Source organism: Syngnathus typhle, linkage group LG12 (genome assembly GCF_033458585.1).
Source record: "Syngnathus typhle isolate RoL2023-S1 ecotype Sweden linkage group LG12, RoL_Styp_1.0, whole genome shotgun sequence".
Lineage (NCBI taxonomy): Eukaryota > Metazoa > Chordata > Actinopteri > Syngnathiformes > Syngnathidae > Syngnathus > Syngnathus typhle.
Genome location: NC_083749.1, coordinates 6,883,974 through 6,899,869, shown reverse-complemented (window position 1 = coordinate 6,899,869; position 15,896 = coordinate 6,883,974). Strand labels below are relative to the sequence as shown.

General features: G+C 43.3%; 1 protein-coding gene across 28 annotated transcripts; it reads left to right on the top strand.

The window, feature by feature from the left end:
* Positions 1–1,146: 1,146 nt before the first annotated feature.
* Positions 1,147–15,848, top strand: add1 (adducin 1 (alpha)). Of its 28 annotated transcripts, XR_009716410.1 has the most exons (20): positions 1,147–1,292; positions 3,585–3,791; positions 4,086–4,248; positions 4,344–4,495; positions 4,568–4,648; positions 4,734–4,883; positions 4,987–5,130; positions 5,210–5,308; positions 5,580–5,753; positions 5,826–6,170; positions 8,448–8,543; positions 8,617–8,709; positions 9,325–9,411; positions 9,939–10,095; positions 10,352–10,591; positions 11,756–11,842; positions 12,820–12,853; positions 13,261–13,276; positions 13,825–13,878; positions 14,859–14,876. XR_009716410.1 is itself a non-coding variant. In XM_061293521.1 (19 exons), exons 2-18 carry the CDS (start codon positions 3,594–3,596, stop codon positions 13,874–13,876), a joined length of 2,334 nt encoding a protein of 777 aa, XP_061149505.1. In that variant the 5' UTR covers positions 1,147–1,292; positions 3,585–3,593; the 3' UTR covers positions 13,877–13,878; positions 14,859–14,997. The 28 variants fall into 28 exon arrangements, 26 of the variants coding, with proteins under 26 accessions (XP_061149505.1, XP_061149506.1, XP_061149512.1 ...); XR_009716411.1 differs by lacking the exon at positions 10,352–10,591 and having other exon boundaries at positions 14,859–14,875; XM_061293521.1 differs by lacking the exon at positions 12,820–12,853 and having other exon boundaries at positions 14,859–14,997.
* The last annotated feature ends 48 nt before the right edge of the window (positions 15,849–15,896 follow it).

Genomic DNA, 15,896 nt, shown 5'->3' with positions numbered 1-15,896 from the left:
GTCACTGAGTGACCATGTGGAGTGGTTGAATCACTTGACAGAGCGTGTGGAAAGTCTTCATATGAATACGTCGGTTTTTGTTCAGGTAAGATTACGATAAATGGTGACAGCAAGTACACACCTTGGTACTGTCTAACTAACCAACTGACATACCTACTAATTCTGTCATAACAATGACACATCTCATCCACCAATGACGGCTTCTTCATCAGATGAACCCGAAGCCTCGCGTGTGGTCAGGGAGGCACGCCTCCAAACATGGCTTCCGCAGGGGGCGTGCTCACCCAGCTGATGACGCGCAGTCCGAGATATGTTGGTTGCCCGTACGCACACGCAGGAACAGTGACGCCGCCTCCGAGATGTCTTGTAATTGGTGACCTCCCACAGGGAAGGATATCTGACCGCTTCGTTTAGAACTATCTTCCCACTTCATCTCTCGTTCAAGTTATTTGCATATTGCCATTGTTATATGTTATATTTGATGCATGACTTTACATTTCTGTTTGTGTAAACCTAAATATTTGTTACCTCTGAGATTTCATTGCATGAATTAGTTGTAGTAAGAAAATACGAAGTAAAAAATAACGTGAATCGCCAATTTGAATTTGTGATCTTTATTGTGTGCAAATGAGCATAACATTTAGTACACTAAACTGTTGTAAAATGACAATACAATTCTCTATAAATGACAATTAATGAATAAATAACAATGGGATGAATTTTAGTGCTGAAATCAATTTTACATGCAGACCTAGTAAGTGCTAGACAGACATAAGCACCAATGTTCAGCCCAGTCAAAGGTCCAATTAGGTCCATACAGCATCAAAACATTATGTTACATACATAATTACAGTCAATGTCAAATACTTGATGTTTAACTCCACTTGAGTTATTGTCTGTTAAGATTTCATAATATTTTCGGTTTTGTTTACAATGGGCTGAAGCTTTGTCCAATCAGACGTCCAAGTAACATCACGTGTTACCAATAAAACTCCTCCCAAATCTTCTTTCCACGCGAAAGGTGGGGCTACGGCATCGTCACCCAATCGGGCGTTCCAGTATTGTCACGTGTTGCTATTTGACCAATTATAAGATAGATAAGGTAGCTGGCCGCACCCAAGTCTGGATGATGGTGGAGAGGGAGGAGCCAAATTAGGGGGACGACCAACGCTAGGGGAGGGCGAATTTTCACTCCGCTATCGACAGATTCTGTGGACAAAAATAGCGGAATTCTCCTGCCTGCCTGCCTTCAACTGTCAAGGGTTACGTTTCATCACCTCGTTTAAGAGAGGGTAAGCTTCGAGGGCTTTTTGTCGTTTGCCTGAATCAACATGGCTCCTGACTTGTTTTTGCCAGCGCCGTATGTTTTAAAAGTGAATGCGAACAAGCTAACGTTGTTTTGCTAATGTGTCGCTGCTTGATCAATGGAGGCTGCAGGGAAGTGGGTGTGCACTTTTTTTCTTTTTGCAATGCTGAGCTGTTTTTACTCTATAAGTCATCCGATCACCTTTTAGAAGAAGGGGAACAGTGGTTTATATTTTTTAAGTTAGCCCATTCTATCTTTAGCTAACGCTGGGCCTGTGGTGCCTTATCGTGCATTTCAACAGCTGCATGGGTCGGCGCCTGTATTGTTTTTGCATTTTCTGCAACGATTGATGCTATATTTAGATTGATTTTGGATGCAGGGAAGGTTTGACATGCTTTTGTAGTGTTACCACATGCTTTAAGTCTTCATTTCAATAAGCATATTTAGTTACTAATCATGTCTGTCCACTTGTAAAATTGGATGGAATGATGTACATCTTGTACCAAATCATCAACCATATCCTACTTAAACATCCTATCGTACGTACATTTTAAAATGAATCATGAAGACATTATTTGAAATAGTTAAACACATAGTGTTTGACAAGATAAATACAACTCAACAAAGTAAAACGGCCCTCATCATATTAAATTGTGGACAAGAAACTGCTCAATCTAAATAATCCACCAATTACTCCTCTCTGTTATCTATTTGTCTACTTGGTCAAAATATTCTGTGTAGGTGATTGCAGTAAATGATAAGACGACATGTAAGAAAATGGAAAGGGTTTGTTTTCTCCTAGTCATTTGTTATTTTGCTTCCAGTCACATGCTGTTTAACTCAGTATCTCCTTGGAAACAAGAAAAGCTGGTTATAAACCAATGCACTTCCAGCTCTATGCTATTTACCTTAGGATCATGGGAACATGAAGCTGTTTGTTTCTTGCTGGTCTTGAGCCGTTGTGCTTCCAGCTATTTGCTCACCTTAACATCTACTTGGAAATAGTACACCGTTCGAATCCAATAATTAGGCGTTGTGCTTCCTGCTATTTGCGTTTGCATTTACTTGAGGGGAAGAAAAAAATCAATGTTTTTTTCCACCATTGCATATTGCTCCTACTGAGCTCCCAGACACTTTAGCGCACCTATGTTGGTTTACTGGCTCTATCATTATCATTACACTTATCTTTGTTAAGTCCTTTCTAGCCCCTCTTCATGTTAGAGCCCTTCATTGGTCTCTCCGTATTGAGTTTACAGAATGGCTCCATACTCCCACAGGATTGAGTAAGTCTGTGTGTTGCCATCACAGTGATGGCAACACAAACCTGCATAAATCGCCCTGATTTGCAGGCTGGTGCATCAGCCGGAGCTTTTCACCGCACCCTTCCTTTTAATCTGAAGCCATAACAATTGCGTGTGCCTTTATTTCCTTTGGCATGTTCCGTTACACAAGTTCGCCGTGTGTGGCGTTTAATACCGACTGTACTGCTAGCATCTTAGCCCACAGCTGCTCTTACGTAACAGTAATTTTTACAAGATTGTCTTGTTACCATGGTAATGTGTTAGGTCTCCATAGAGATGACACCCTCAAACAGGACTGGAGATGTGCAAACAACACCCCCCCCCGTCACACACACACACACACCATCACCTCCACCCACCCGCCATCCCGGCGCCCACGTTTGCAAGGCGGGATGAGGAGCTGTGAGATGACACAGTCCATCTGCCTCGTGCTTGGAAGAATGCTTCCTTTCTTTCCTGACACTAAGCAAAAAGAATTGAAGTACCGATACGTCCTTATTTAAAGAGGGAGTCAAATAAAAAAAAGAGTGATACACGCAGGGCTCAGTTAACGACCAGCCTGCAGATAAAAGACTTTCTAAAGGTTGTATGCAGAAGTTAGGTTTGGAGTTAAACTACCAATTGTGAAATAAAATAAAATTAGGTTAACTGGGCTCGGCGGAGGCCAGGGGGTGAGGATTCTAAAGTGCCCGGGCTTGGGTAGAAATCTAATAAGTGAGTCAGGACAGACAGAATTGGATTGTTCTGGGTCACTGCAGCATTGTCATGGAACATTTTTTGTTATTGATACCCCGCTGTCGGACCGACCCCATTATGCTCGTATGTTTGCACTCGTGCAAGTCAGCCAATCATCATCCAATAGTCTGTGTAGTATTAATTCAAAACTTGTGTATTAAAACTGCAAGTGGAATGCGTACTAGTTATTGGTGAGTAGTAAGTGAGGAAATAAACCCAGGAATTTTCACTTCCTTTTGCAGGAGGCCAGGATGAACGGCGACTCAGGTGCCGGTGTGGTGACGGCCCACCCTCCCGCCACCGCCCCCCACAAGGAGCGCTACTTTGACCGGGCGGTGGACGAGAGCAGCCCCGAGTACCAGCGGGAAAGAAACATGGCGCCCGCCCTGCGCCAGGACTTCAACATGATGGAACAGAAGAAGCGAGTCTCCATGATCCTCCAGAGCCCGGTTAGTGGGAGAGTTAGCTGACCAACACCACAACTCATTTGACCAATTTTCTTTATGTACTACACCAGCTCTTTCCAACACCTCATTGCTATTTCCAGCTGATGCCACTGATTTGGATTTGTCATCATCAAATCTTTTTAGAATTGATTAGCAAAGTATGCTAATCTTGACTTTCTTCTTGCACGTTAACACATTAGTTTCCACATTTCAACATTAATCTTGGTTGATATCTCTGTTGCCACACACCTTCTGTGGAGGAATAATGTGCTTTTTCCCAATGGCTCCTCTTTGTAGGTGTTCTGCGACGAGCTGGAGTCCATGATCCAAGATCAACTGAAGAAAGGCAAGACACCCACCAGCCTGCTGGCCCTGCAGCAGATTGCCGACTTCATGACCACCAGCATGCCCGCCATGTGTCCTGCTGCGCCGCAGGGGGGTATGGCAGCGCTCAACATGAGTAAGAATTTCTCTCTGTCTTTTGCCACACTATTTTTGAAAATGGCTCTAGCACCACCTGTTTTCCCACCTCCAATATGAACCCCTTTTCTTTAGGTTTGGGCATGGTCACACCGGTGAACGATTTACGTGGATCGGATTCTATCTCGTATGACAAAGGCGAGAAGCTCCTCAGGTGCAAGCTGGCAGCGTTCTACCGGCTCACTGACCTGTTTGGCTGGTCGCAACTCATTTACAACCATCTCACAGTAAGACCATTTATAGCAAAACAGCAATTTGTGGAATCTCTGTTGTAATGCCACTTACTCCTCGTCATCCAGGTAAGGGTGAGCTCCGAGGAAGATCGATTCCTCATTTGCCCTTTTGGGCTCCTGTATAGTGAAGTCACCGCATCCAGCCTGGTGAGTCTTGTTCTGACGTTCAACTGCTTTTTTTTTTTTTTTTGCTCTATTTTTATCTTTTTTGTTTTAATCCCCTGTTTTTTAGGTGAAGATAGATTTGTCAGGTGACATCGTAGATCGGGGAAGCACTAACCTCGGCGTCAATGGCGCCGGCTTCAATCTGCACGCTGCCGTCTATGCTGCGCGGCCGGACGTCAAGTGCGTCGTCCATATACACACGGCTGCTGGCGCAGCGGTGAGTCTGAAAATAGGATGTTGGGATTGGGGTTCTGACTCTGACCTTCCAGACAACAAAACATAAGCTTCTTATCACAAAAGTTTATTCCATGTAATTCCAGGTGTCGGCCATGAAATGCGGCCTGCTACCCATCTCACCTGAGGCTCTTGCCCTCGGTGAGGTGGCCTACCATGACTACCAAGGCATAGTGGTGGATGAGGAGGAACGAGTTGACATTCAGAAGAACTTGGGCAAAAATGCTAAGGTACCTTCTCAATAGCTGCTGTTGTTAATCTTCTTTAGTTTTCATCCTAAGACCCTCCCATGTTCTTGTACCACCTCAGGTGCTCATCTTAAGGAACCACGGTTTGTTATCAGTTGGCGAAACTGTGGAGGAAGCTTTCTATTACATCCACAACCTGGTCAACGCATGTGAGATTCAGGTGGGAGAGATTTCTTTTTTTCTTCGATGAAGTATTGTTGTTATGTTTTCGGTTGTGCCAAGTGGCAGCCTAATGGCAAGTTGCTTCAGTGATAGTGACAGCTCTTTGGACTTTATATTAGGAGATGAAAATGGGTTATAAAATGTGTTCATGGCCAAAGCACATCTTGTTCGTGCCATTTCTAATCCATCGGCTGAAATGCTGAAAATGACCTTCATTTTCACGAGTGTTTTTTTTTTAATAATAGCCTGATTCTTTTATTGTTCCGTAGGTGCGAACACTGGCCAGCGCTGGAGGCCCAGATAACCTGGTGATGCTTGACCCAAGCAAGTACAAGTCCCGTCCTCGCGTTCCCGAGCCTGCCGGCGACGGGTCCACCGCCCAGCCCAAGTGGCTAGTAGGGGAGCAAGAGTTTGAGGCTCTCATGCGAATGCTCGACAACCTGGTACGTCAACCTCCATCACGGGTTTTTTTTACAGGATTACGCTCTTAATCCTTACCATCTGGTCCCCATCAGGGCTATCGGACCGGCTACCCTTACCGTTGTCCGGCATTACGAGACAAAGGTAAAAAGTACAGTGACGCGGAGAGCGCTCACTTGGCCGGTTACACTTACGGCGAGGACAGCGACTCGGGCGCTCGCTCCCCAATGAAACACAGCTTCCAGCGCGGCCAGCGCGACAAGACCCGTTGGCTCAATGCCGGCGGTCGGCCCGACGAGCCCGGCGAGGACGGGCCCGACGGCGGAAGCCCCAAGTCGAAGCCTAAGGTGTGGACGAACATAACACACGATCACGTCAAACCCTTGCTGCAGTCTCTCTCGTCCGGTGTCTGCGTGCCAAGCTGTATAACCAACTGCTTGGTCTGTGCCTACCTTATTGTTCATAGTATGTGTGTGTGTACCGTAGCTGATTTGTTGGCGGCAGTTGGTCGACATCTTGGTGTGCTTGGCTGTGAGGGGAAAAGCCGTATTGCCTTATTGCAAACTAAAAAGAATGAGAACACTGCAGCCAATTTGGGCCCACTTCCCCTCGAATGAACGGTTCACAAGTAATTCCACTACACACACTTTTTCTTCCCCCTGATCTTTTTTGATTACGTGCTCTTTCCGGAAAATACTTTTCTTCATCGTGTTTATTTGCAAAAAGGCAAAAAATGAAATGTAAATGAATCTGTGTTGCCAATCAAGAATTCAAGATAAAGTATAAAAACAGGATTTTAGAACATCTCTCAATAATATAGCCAAATAGTCATCCCTACTAATGATACTTGTTTACTGGTATTTTTGTTCTTTAATTTTCAAAAGGCTCTTCCTAGCCCGCCTTAATCGCCGTGTAGCTTATTGTTTTCCCCCGCAGTCCTTGAATGCGTCATGACGGCCGACCAGCTGCCCCACCGCATGCCCCACAGCATGTGTGGGTCCTGAAATGCATCGTCGTCGTTGTTTGTTGAGAATGTATTTTCCAGAGGAGCGAGCAGCAGGGGGTGCTCACCACTCTGCTATACTCCTTCTTTTATATATTTCTTTATCAAGCCCAACAAGTAAATCGCTTGCATACTTCAGACAGGCTGAATGCCCCTTTTTTAGGATTATGCAGCTTGAATTTATGATTTGCGTTTCCCCCCCAAAAAAGAAAGGAAATTAAATTGCAATTGCTTCTTATTGAGTTTATTATAATTTTCTGTAAATCTGCATGATTGGCAGCAGGGCAGGGGGAGGGGGACACTAATTTGACCTGGCCTTATAAAAATGAATTATCTCCTGTTGGAAAAGTAGGTGATGTTGTGTTGTGAGGCTCTTCCTCAGTGAGTATATCAATCGTGTTTACATGTCCATCTTCATGCTCCACCCACTTTCCTTCCTTCCTTTCTCCCTCATTTAACGCCAAGACTGTGTTTAAAAAAAAAATACGAGCTTCCCACAGGCACAAATTTTTAATAAGAAAGTAATTCTTGCATGACCGCTAGAATCTTCACCTGCTGCTGCTCATTCTTCTTGTTGAGTTGAAAATAATTCAATTTGATTACAATCCCTGCTGAGCATTACCAGGTTTACAAAAGCTGTATTTCTGCAATTAGTGCGGTTGATGGGGCATTTTCATTTAGCGGTACTCAACAACAGATGTGAGGGGATGATTATTTTTATTTTTTTTAGGGGGCATTCCCTCATTTGCACAAATATTCAAAATAATAAGCAAAATACTTCACAGTACTTGGACTTGTTGGACACAATATTTTGAAGGCAATGCAACACTGTGCTTGCCAGAGAAAAATAAATCCAGTGAATTATTGTAATACAAAAACTACATTAAATTAATGTCGAACTTTTTTTCAATGCCCAAAAGTTGCATTCCACTTCCAAAACAGGGCTGCTCTCTCTCTCCTTATCTCTGTTGTCTATGTTGATGTTGTCTAATCAGCTTTGAAAATGACTTTGGTGATGCCAGCTCACCCTTCACTGCCCACCCGACTCGCTTCATAAGCGTCATCGTCCTCCCGCCCGCCCGCCCGCTCCTCACCCCATCCCTCTCCTCTTCTTCTACTACTCATCCTCGTTCTGGGATGTTAACACCTTCATCAGCTTGTTTTTGTTCATGACTTTGTTTTACTCAGCTTAACACTGACAATTGGGAAACAAACTAGCCGCTGCGCATCAATTCAATTTATCTCCTTACAACTCATCATGCAAATTATCAATAGTCAGCGTTTTTTTTTTTTTTTGTGGTCTTTCAAATTAGCGATAACAGACCAACACTAATTTTGTATCGTACGCTAGACTTTATGTAATAACTGCAAAATATGACAGATGTTCTCTAGGGTGTAAAGGCACATCCTTATTTTTAGAGATTATTTTTATACATTTAAATAATATAGAAATATTTGGTATTTGCTGAGAATTTTTTTGCTGGATAGTGATTGAGCAGAACAAAAAAAATGTGGTCATCACTGACTCACTTCATTCAAATCATTTTTTTTTTTTTTTCCCATACCAACCTATTCTGGTCTTTTTTTCTGTTGAGCATGGTTATTTTAGTTTTAGTGAAGCCTGCAAAAAAAAGTGTTTGTTTATAATTTCTGTTTGGTTCTCAGCTTCTTGCTTCTCTTTTGGTTTGACTTTGTTTTTGTGTGGCGTTCGCAGTGGACTAAAGAGGATGGAATGCGACAGGCCGCCGTGGCCAATCAGTTCATCCCGTTGAACACCAATCCCAAAGAAGTGCTGGAAATGAGGAATAAGGTAGTTTTGGATTCTGTTCCTGTTCATTCCTGTTTGCTACTATAAAATATCCATTCATCTTATGTCTTTCTAGATCCGCGAGCAGAATCTGCAGGACATTAAGACTGCCGGACCTCAGTCTCAGGTTCTGTGCGTTGGCTCAGTGGTGGAGCGCAACTTTCAGCAGGTCGGTGCTGCAATGTCACTTCTGTCCTGACCTGGAGAGGAATAGTGGCTCCTATTTGGTTGTATAAGTACCCCAATTTGATTTATACATACCAAAGTGACCAAATATTATTTTATATACACTGGAAATGGGGCTAAAATATATTATTTCCGGGTCAGGATCCCCTGATACCATAGACATTATATCATTCCATTAGAATTGTATTAATTTTTGGATGAGCTTTGGCGGGCTTCATGGAATGCTGAGCACAAAATAAAATCATGACATCTTTTAGGTTTTGGGTGCATGCGTTCATTGTTTTTTTTTTTTTTCGCTTCCAAAATCAAAGCAAGAGCAGGGCGTGAGGGAAATCAGCAGAACTGCTATTTTTCGAGTTTGTTGATATTAAAATTGATTGCCGCTTTGACGCACTGTTCTGCTTCACTTTGCATGCTTCTGCATGTTTGCTGCAGTTGGTGTAATTGCACCAAATTTGGGTGAGGACGGAGTATACGAAAGTAAATGGCGCAATGATGCTGCTTGTGCAAAACCGCTCCGTCTCCGCATGCGTGGATCGCAATTCCCCGTTGCTGCCCCTCCCACCTCCTTCCACCCTCACTGGGTTTACTATTGCAGGACGCCCCTCTGTCTGACTGTACAGACACTATTGACGGCCTCGATGCCTCGGAGGGGTCCTATAGTCCTGCTAGATCTATTAGAAAGGTACTTGCAGCTCCAGTCACTAATCTGTTACTCACATCGTCCCTCGAAAGAGCCTAGCGTTTGTTTGACTTATCTAAAAGTGGCTGCGCAGAAGAGACTTTTGCTTTTTATTGCTTTTAACATGTCAGGACGGGTGAAGTGAATGTCCAGTGTTTAACTTTACATCATGGTCTTAATATTACACACACGCATACACATGGAGTAGTTCCTATGAGGCCACAAAAATATATTTATGCCCCTTGTGACTGTGAGCAACATAGACATCTGAACAATTTTTTTGGATGCTTAGAAAGTGTGAACATACTGCGGAGGTGCCAGGACATTATTTTCCCGCCATTGTCTCACTGTCTTTCGTGAAAATTGTAAGATTGTCAAATCTGTCCTGTGATTGCTCAAGAAGAATATTTAAGATGCAAAATACATTTAAATGACAATATTTCAGCTTTTGTTTTGATCTCTCAGCGTCATTTTGAGGTACGTTCTTGTTTCCACCTCCCCCTCCTTTCCTCCTTGTCTTGGTCCCAAAGGGAGAACTGGTGACCGCGTCCAAGGCCATCATTGAGAAGGAGTACCAGCCCAAGGTGATTGTCAGCAAGCAGGGGCCCAACCCCTTCAACAAGCTCACCGACCAAGAGCTGGACGAGTATCGTCGAGAGGTAGAGCTGAAGCAGAAAGGACCTGAAGGTAAATAGCTCCAGCAAGCCCTCCAGTAAATCATGATGACGAGAGACTATTTACGACGCGCGTCTGTGGTTGCTGCTGTTCTGGTTAGCAACAGAGTTAAAACTGACTCTGGTGAACAGATATAGAGAAATAAGAAAGCATCTAATTGTGGGAGAGCTTATTTGTTCGAATGGAGGTAGACTGGTATATGCTGTACTGGAAAACTAGGTAATGATATCTCTCCACCTCCACGTGCACTGCCAACATGGATTCACAGTGCAGGATGAAGGTGATTGCAAGGCCGCACTCTCCTCCGAGCTGGAAAGCGTGCTGACGGTCGAAGCCCCAGTTCCCCCTCCCGTGTTATCTGAACCCGGCACGGCAACAGCCTCCGGGCAGGGGCCCCCGCCCCTTGGCCTTGTGGATGCAGTCCACCCGGACTCTCCTCATAAGGAGTTCCACTGCGCCGTGCTGCGAGCCCTCAGCAAGGAGCCGATGGAGGCGAATCAGGCTGAAGGTACATGAGGCCAAGCGGAGGCGATCATCCTTGTCCCGTCCTCTTTGCCCTCTCCGGGCGGGTCCCGAATCTGCTGCTCCCCCCCCCCCCCTTTTGCCCCCCCAAACCCCTCGCTCTGATGTCAAAGGCATCCGAGAATTCCGCAGATTGGAACGAGGAGCCGAGGACGCCCGGGTGCTCGCTCCTCGCATCCAAACGTTCCTTTTGCTGTGGTGTGCTGTGCTTAACCTCTCCAATCAGAGCAGCTCAGATCTGGACTGGAAAGGTGATGCTTCTTCCTGCTAACCCTTTCCTGGATTGATTCTGGTGGTGTCCACTCTCTCCTGCACCTTTGAAATAACTTGAAAGCTACACACGTGGACAAATTTGTTGGTACCCTCAAAGAAGACAACCTAGCCATGTCTTCAGCACAGTGGCAAAAGTCTATTGAAATGTAAACTTGGATCTGTAGATATTTGTATCTGGCATCGTGTCTTGAGACATGGTTATGTTGTTGTGCTGCTTTGCTGCATCCAGCACAGGAACTTTTCCATCTGTGCATGGTTCAATAAAATCTCAAGACTACCAAGGCAATGTGGACCGAAATGTGGTGCCCAGTGTTAGAAATCCTGTTGGGGTAAAGAAGCAAAACCCCCATTGGTCCATTATAAAATGGTTAAAAATAATAATAATATACCGGTGTATATAGTCAAATATATTCATAGAAACATTTCTAAAAAGAAACAATGACTCATAAATAACTACAAAAGGTATGGAAGAGGGTTCTGGTTTCTTCTGGGACTGCTTTGCGCTATCCAGCACTGGATTGTCTTGAGACTCTGGGACCGCTTTGTGTAATCGTCACATTGAATTTGTGCCAGATACAATAAATACACCAGACTATAAAGGCACCTTTTTATTAAGTTCTCTACAATGCCTGGTTTTCATCGGCTAAATTTGTGTACATTTTCATTCTTTATTTCTTTTGTCATTTTTTGTCGGTGATGAATGGAGGTTTTTCTTTCTACCAATGATTTTGTCCATGTGTCAAATTTGTTGCCCTTTTGGGACATTTTTAAGGGAGATTTCAACTACGACCTATTGGATGAAGCCTTCTCGTCTAAAACCAATCCTTCTGTTCTTTGTTTTGTCAAGTAGTCATTTTTTTTTCTAAATCCAACGCAGATCAAGAGTTGGAGGAACCAGAGGAAGAGGCCAAAGACCCAAAGGCCACCTGTACACCACCCAGCACTCCAGTCAGGGCAGAGGAAGGTAAGGTTGGCCCACTTAAAGGTCCCAGGACTCCGACTAGCCTCACTTAGTTTAAACATGGCTGGAAGGACGCCATGTCCGGTGGTCTTCCAGAGGGCAACGTGGAGTCTCCTAAGCATTTGTTTGGCTGTTCAAATGTTTTAATTGCATTGCTGTTGTGCTGTTTTGGAGTAATAACAGTCCAAGAGGAAAAAATTAGTATGATCGTTCAAAAAGACGTTTGAATGTCCCTTTACTTTTTAACTTGCAGGAAATCCCTTGTAGCAAGACCCCATTGTTTTTCTTATAGTTACTAAACAAGTACACAAAAAGGCTGGCATAGTATTTAATTTTACAGAGTTAAGTTCATATAGAGAAGTTGCTCATATCAAACATCTGCAAAGAAGAATACCCCAAAATAATTCGGAATTCAAACTGCATGGCGTCACCGTGTGATGTCAGCAATCCTTGCTTGTTAGTTTGCTCATTTACAAAGAAAATCACAGTCTTGGCTTGTTGAATGATTACTGTACGAAGCAAAACGTCATTCCATTTATAGAGTTAAACTCTAAAACCTTTTTCATGATTTTGAGGAGAAACTGCTAAAAACATGAACTGAAATAATTTCTCAAGATCATCAAATCGAGTGTGTCCTTCCTCTTGGTCTTTATTACAGTTGGATTACACCGACGTCGTTGCAGCATCCAAAGTGATAATTAATTGGTAATTCTCGATTTAAAATCAAGATGCAGCTTTGACGTCTGTTCTAATCCAACACGTGAGCTCTATTACATCTCCCCTTTTTGATTCTCCGCCTTCCATCGCCCATCTCATTGGGTTCCACCAAGAATGGCGGGGTCGCCATTCTTACAATCACCCAACCCAAATGTTTTTTTCTCCCCCCTCTTAATTTTAACACTGTGCCTGTGGTTTGATCTGCATCGACATTTGTTTCTACTTGTGCTTCTTTTCTTCTTTGTGGCTGCGATTACAATCAGGAGATGGAAATGCAAAAGAGTACCTGTTACCATAGTAAGTACGTACAGTTCCAACCCCCATAATCCCACCCCATTTTATGACCCATCTCCATCCTTGTCTGTAGACATGCCGCTTCTCTTGCTCATGCCTCTAGCGCTAGTGCTATATGGACTAATGGCTCCATGACTCTTAACTCCTCTTCTGGCTCCTTCTGGATGTGGGTGAGGTTTATTTCAGACATCTCCTAATTCAAATTAGTTCCCACGAAAACCGCTTTTCAAACGTTGTGGCAACAAATAACCTTGCAGGGATATAACGGAGTTGAAGTAACCCTCACCACCCACCTGTTTGTTATCGACTAACCTTACTCCCTTGCCACTGTCGCAAAGTAATCACATTTTCCTTCTCCGAGTGGTCAGGTGAAATCCTGATTTTTTTTTTTCTATTTGTTCATATTACAGATGCCTCCTTCACCAGGTACACAAGTGCCTGATTTAAGTGTGCGTGTGTGGCTTCCCGTTGTTGGCTTTTCATGCTGTTGCGCTTGGAAACGCTGCTCCAAGGCCAACGCTGTCACCGTATTGTTAAGTGTATATGTGTGTGGGCGTGTAGGAGAGGAACGGTGGCGGCGTAGGCTGAATAAAATGAGACTAACATTGTTGGGTAGCTGGATGAGCTTCTTGTAACTGGTTACTACTTGTTTGGCTCCCCCGGTTGTTTCATTTAAACTTGCAGCATCATTTCAGATTCAATTCTCCTCCTGCGACCCTTTTATTAAGACAGTATTTCGTTTCCAACTTTGCGCCGGTGAGTAGTTCCTAAGTTCAAGGGAAATTTGATGATACGTTTAGATTCGGATCATTTCTGTTTGAGCAGGAGTTTTTGGTCTCAGGAGGTTAAGAATGCTGATGTGTGGTGTTGTGACCTCACATGTGTGGCTTTGCTTTTTTTTTTTTTAAACCTTTGAAAGCACCAAAGAAGTTTGTAGCACAATATAATATACATATTTTTGTTTGTATACACAGGGTGGAAATGATCAAAGGAATGGCACTTATTAAGATTTTGCTGTTTAAATAAAGGTAAAACAAATTGATGGAAAGTACTCATTTCCTCATATAGTGGCCCTTTTCGTTTACTCAATTGCAAATTCTGCTTATGCTGTCCTCTTCTCTGATTTTATTACGTTTTTATTCCCCAGTTTTAATTTTGTGGGCACTTTTTTCTTTTTTTTCCACAACACAAAAAAGAAAAATCAACTTAGCAGATCACATGTCTGTTCTGCAGACTTTGTTGGCGCCACTAGTAATGTTAATTACCGCCCACATGTCATGGAGGAAGAAACACTACTTGTGTAGCGATTAATTAAGGTGCGCTATGTGTTAGAGCAAGAGGCCACTGTTTGAGGAAAAGTGTTTGTTTAATGCTGGCAGGATAATAAGCAGTGTTGTTTTGGCTCTGACGTGTGTCGCTTGTTATCTTAGGTTGACTTTGTCGCTCATTTCCATTCAGTACCGTATGAACAGAACCAGTGACAGGAAAAAGGCAGAAAATTGCCATCTTAAAAGATTTCCCGTTTAACTTAATCCACCACTATTCCGTGTCGGTTTATAGGGGTCTTTCTCTGATACTACCTCAGAAGCGGTAAAATTGCTTGGTTGACTTTGCCCCATATTGCATTTAACTACAACATCGACTGGGAGGAAAGCTGGTTTTTACAGGCAACGTTTAAAAGGGATTATACACAGGCTCTTGGCACTGTGATTCTACTTCCAAAGGCAGAAAGTAGCACTTTAAACGGAACAGTGATTGGGGATGTGAATGGCAGAAAATGACTACTTTTACTGGAAGTGTGAAATGGGGATTTACACACAGGCAGAAAGTGGCACAGTCATCGTGGTCCCTCCGTGTCAGTGCGTTTGGGGGAGATGTTTTTTTTTTTTTTTTTTTTTACCAGGAAGTCTCCAAGGTGCTCGTTTCTTCCTGCGGTTTTATTGGTGTGAGTGCGGGCTCTGCAGTGACCCCTTTTCCGTCATTTACCGTTGCCGTTGTCCCTCATCAGAGACCTTGCCAGTGCTGACATTTAAGGACGACAGCGACGCCGCGACCCTGAGACAGACCCTGCCTGACTTAACCCCCGATGACCCATTCGACGCCCCAGCGCTTCCCATCGAGGACTCAGACGCCGTCCCCGCCCCTGCTGCCGCCGAACCCACCGACGACGTGGAGGAACCCGCTGCTGCCGACGCAGACGGCGATGAGTCTCCCAGCAAGTCCCCCTCCAAAAAGAAAAAGAAGTTCCGCACTCCTTCCTTCTTGAAGAAGAACAAAAAGAAGTCAGAGTCCTAAATACGAGCTTCCTCATGCTTTTACAGCTTTTTTGTTTTAATGTTAACACTTGCCGGCTTTTAAATCTTTAAATTTTCTTTAGCGCGTGCCAATTTTGTATACATTGTAAAAAAAAAAAAAAAAAAAGAAGTCATTATTTAGGGTGTACTGCCTCCTGTCCTTGTCCACTCTGCAGGCCTTTTTTTTTTTTTTTTAAATGCATGTCTAATAAGAAGCACCCAGTGCAAAGCAAAGCCAGTTATTGTAACCACAAGAATGTATTTGGATTGTATAACGATAGAAAAAGTGTCTTTTGAAAACAAAAACAAGTGAATGCAGAAGGAAAAATTCTCTCATTTCAATGTTAAAATTGCAAAGGTTCTAATTAAGTGACTGCAGCAAACATATATGAGCTAATTAACAACCTGGGCTTAATTCCAGCGGATGCTTTATTTTGAAGGAATGTGTACAAAGATAAGCATTGTTTTTTTGCATACGTTATTTTCTGAATATTCCATGTTTTATTTTGTCACACGCTATTGACGAGCCATAGTTAGCTTGCTGTGAGAGAGCACCGTGAACCACTGTTTCTTTTTAACTTTTTGTCTTTAACCACACTGCAAACTATTTTAATGTATTTGCTTTTTAGATCATGTATCTGCCGTAGAAATAATCATCATGTTACAAGTCACATTTCTTTTAATAAATCTACAGTAAAGTAAAATGACTCATCCTTTAACATTGCCTGATTAATGCGTGACATTTTGCTTCA

Bases quoted from the DNA above. Each gene is read 5' to 3' on its own strand.
- add1 (XM_061293520.1), top strand. From the start codon at position 3,594: ATGAACGGCGACTCAGGTGCCGGTGTGGTGACGGCCCACCCTCCCGCC. The intron at 3,792-4,085 runs GTTAGTGGGAGA...TCCTCTTTGTAG, and splicing joins CCATGATCCTCCAGAGCCCG to GTGTTCTGCGACGAGCTGGA. The intron at 11,843-14,858 runs GTAAGGTTGGCC...GTCCCTCATCAG, and splicing joins TCCAGTCAGGGCAGAGGAAG to AGACCTTGCCAGTGCTGACA.